This window comes from Atta cephalotes, assembly GCF_000143395.1.
Source record: "Atta cephalotes unplaced genomic scaffold scaffold00053, whole genome shotgun sequence".
Lineage (NCBI taxonomy): Eukaryota > Metazoa > Arthropoda > Insecta > Hymenoptera > Formicidae > Atta > Atta cephalotes.
In genome coordinates this window covers 1136100-1139022 of record NW_012130117.1, presented here as the reverse complement: position 1 = coordinate 1139022, position 2923 = coordinate 1136100, and the positions used below count along the sequence as shown (strand labels likewise).

Sequence of the window (2923 nt, the reverse complement as noted above, 5' to 3'; positions counted from 1 at the left end):
ATATGTATATGTATATATATATATTGATCTCCTCATCTTTCCTCTTTCTTTTACGTCAAAGTATACTTGTTAAAATCTTTAAATAATATCCAATTAAAATATGTTACTTTTAATATTTGTCTCGTACATTTTTACTATATAATATATACACATATGTAGCTACACACATTATGTATGTAGATTACGTTCATACTTACATGTGAATAAATTATGTTCTTTTTTAATGAAGCTATATTTATTATGTGTGTGATATTGTCATATTCATAATATCATAGTTTTTTATAATAAATCTTTTCACAAATTAATATATTAATAATATAGAAAATATTCGTGATATTCGTGTTTTTTTTTGTGATAAAAATAGAATGTCGCGTGAACACGCATGCATATTTGATATATAAGTTTTATACAGTAATATTTTGAGTATTGTAGATTTTAATATTTAAAAAAAAATCAGATTTTAATTATAATACTTAATTTAATTTGATGATGCTATATTTATCTTGTGCTTTCTCGTAATCAGTTCCATTCCAGATTAAAAAGTGAGCAAATGACAAATATAACATTTAAATATATTTTTTTAAAAAGATTTTGTGTATATAAGTATTAATGATATATATGTATTAATTTAATTAACTGTGAATTCAAATTTTTTTTAGTTTTCTTTCTAATAAAATTGTTTCAAGCAATTGACAAAATTACTGCATTACTTAAATACTTCATTAACATAATACATTGCATTTGATATTGCTGTACGTTACTGATACGTAATAAATTCGTAATAAAACGAGAAATATTAGTATATAATGTAGAATATTGCACATTAATTTAAAAAAAATATGTTTATATATTTTTACTGAATCAAATATTTATATAATTAGATTATAATTGTAATTATTAAAGAGTAATTACCTTTTCTACTAATGCGACACTGAAAGCAACTGCAATTTTGATCCATCTCTCTGTCTTGCTTTGCTATTCAATATGTCACCTTTTTTATTTTTTGTAATTTTTAAAATTGAGCATATAATCTAAAAAAATTTCTCACTATGAGAACTAGTCTGAAACTAAACAGAAGGACAATTAGTGTTTCATTTTACTTTATTTAGACTTTATATGAAACAATTGACTATTTATTGTGACTTATATATATATTTTTATATACGCGGCTAATACATGTACATGTAACACGTATATTTCTTTCGTAGATCGCACGTTTGTGTAAAATCGGTATGCTTTTCAAACGAAAAGCCAGCTATTGTATAAATGCGCAGTGAACACAATTTCTACAAATGTGAGAATTGCATGAACACAAAGACGTGTGGCATTTATCGTACTTTTTTTATCGTTTGAGAAATTAATTTTTCTCATCTCTACGCTTTTTATATAATTATTGTGTATTGCTGTGCCTTGATTTTGTTCGCATTCAACGTTAATCGGTTCTGTGATAGTTAAATAGGTACGGACTTTCATATCTGTTTTGACGAGGTTTCTTCAACGTGGTTATGCTTATCTTATAAATTATACATAACATAATCAACAATATAATTCGAGTGCCTTTTTCTGTGTTATATCGCTAAACATGAATTCAATTTATTTTGAAACGGTATATAAAGGTAGTTCGGTTTGTTAGAAGAGCAGTAAACATTCTCAGACAAAATTCCCGATATAAATCATAATGTGTCAATCAAATGTATCAAAAGTCATAATAACAAAAATACATACAAATTAATGTATATTAATGAACTATTTTCTGGAAATTTAAAATTTTAACTTTGATGTTAAAATAAAAATTTCAATATATAAGGATTATATATAAAGATTATATATAAGGATGTTAAAAAACTCGCGAGCTAAACACTTTTCTCTCTCGTTGAAACGATGCAAAAAAGAATAGATATTTTATTAGCAGTAACTAACTGTCTAGCGTCTGTTTTTTTTTCTATCTGTCTTGCTCAACGAGATGATGGAAAGTGTTTAGCTCGCAAACTGAATATCTATACTATATATGTTTTTTTTTCAAAATGAGATCATGTGCATAAAAATAATTTATCAAGAATAATACGCAATAAAATATAATATAAATTTCTTTGCATTGCATAATTGTATTTAAGATAAAAAGATCTTTTTAGAGAAAATGCAAAGAATTGTTTGACTAGTATTCTTATACTTAGGCCAACACGTTATATTACATTATACTTAGTTAAATGTAAAACGATTTTTCGTGGATTTATTATAAAATCAATGGAAAATCGTAGAAATATTCTCGCACTATTGTACAACCCAAGTACGCGATCTGCGATCTGGTTTTACTGGCTGGCATTTTGGTGAATTGCGTACATTAAATATTTACGACCTAGCATTTATTTTTCATTTCCTTTTTTACTCCAGTATAATAATAAATCATGAGTTTGCCAGTGAATCGGCGCGCCCTATCGTGAAACACTTGGAGAATGGATGTTTGATGTCAATTTTCAATTGTAGATCTCGCCATTTCTCTCACTTTCGAGAGGGAGAAAGATAATATGAATCAATAACTTTGTCAAGATAAAGGCATCCCGTTCGGCTGACAAAACATATAACAATATATCGCGAAGTGCCTTCGGGCACGCGAAGCTCGTTCGTTAAAATACATTCTCTCTTCCTTCATTTCGGAGCCGCGTAAGATTATTTATCTTATTGTTACTTTACAATAATCCGTAGACTTAGAGTAGACAATTAATTGTTCTGTACAAATTCTATCAACGCCGCTATCTATGTACACATGTCGTTATATACCGTTGGTTGTAATCTCTTACACGTGTAATTTGGCATTCGCGTGAGAGAGGTGACTCGTGTGATTCTCGCTATTTTCAAATCCGTGCATCGCGTTCTTGTTAATCTATATATATATATATATATATATATATATAATATATACACA

The 2923-nt window shown here is 27.2% G+C and overlaps 1 protein-coding gene across 1 annotated transcript in view; it reads left to right on the top strand.

Annotated features, from left to right (window-relative positions):
* Window positions 1-1277, top strand: part of LOC105623125 (inositol 1,4,5-trisphosphate receptor) — a 48256-nt gene extending 46979 nt beyond the window's left edge. The window contains exon 42 of the mRNA XM_012204522.1: window positions 1209-1277. Coding sequence (XP_012059912.1) covers window positions 1209-1277 — 69 coding nt within the window. The remainder of the gene's footprint in view (window positions 1-1208) is intronic.
* Window positions 1278-2923: the final 1646 nt, after the last annotated feature.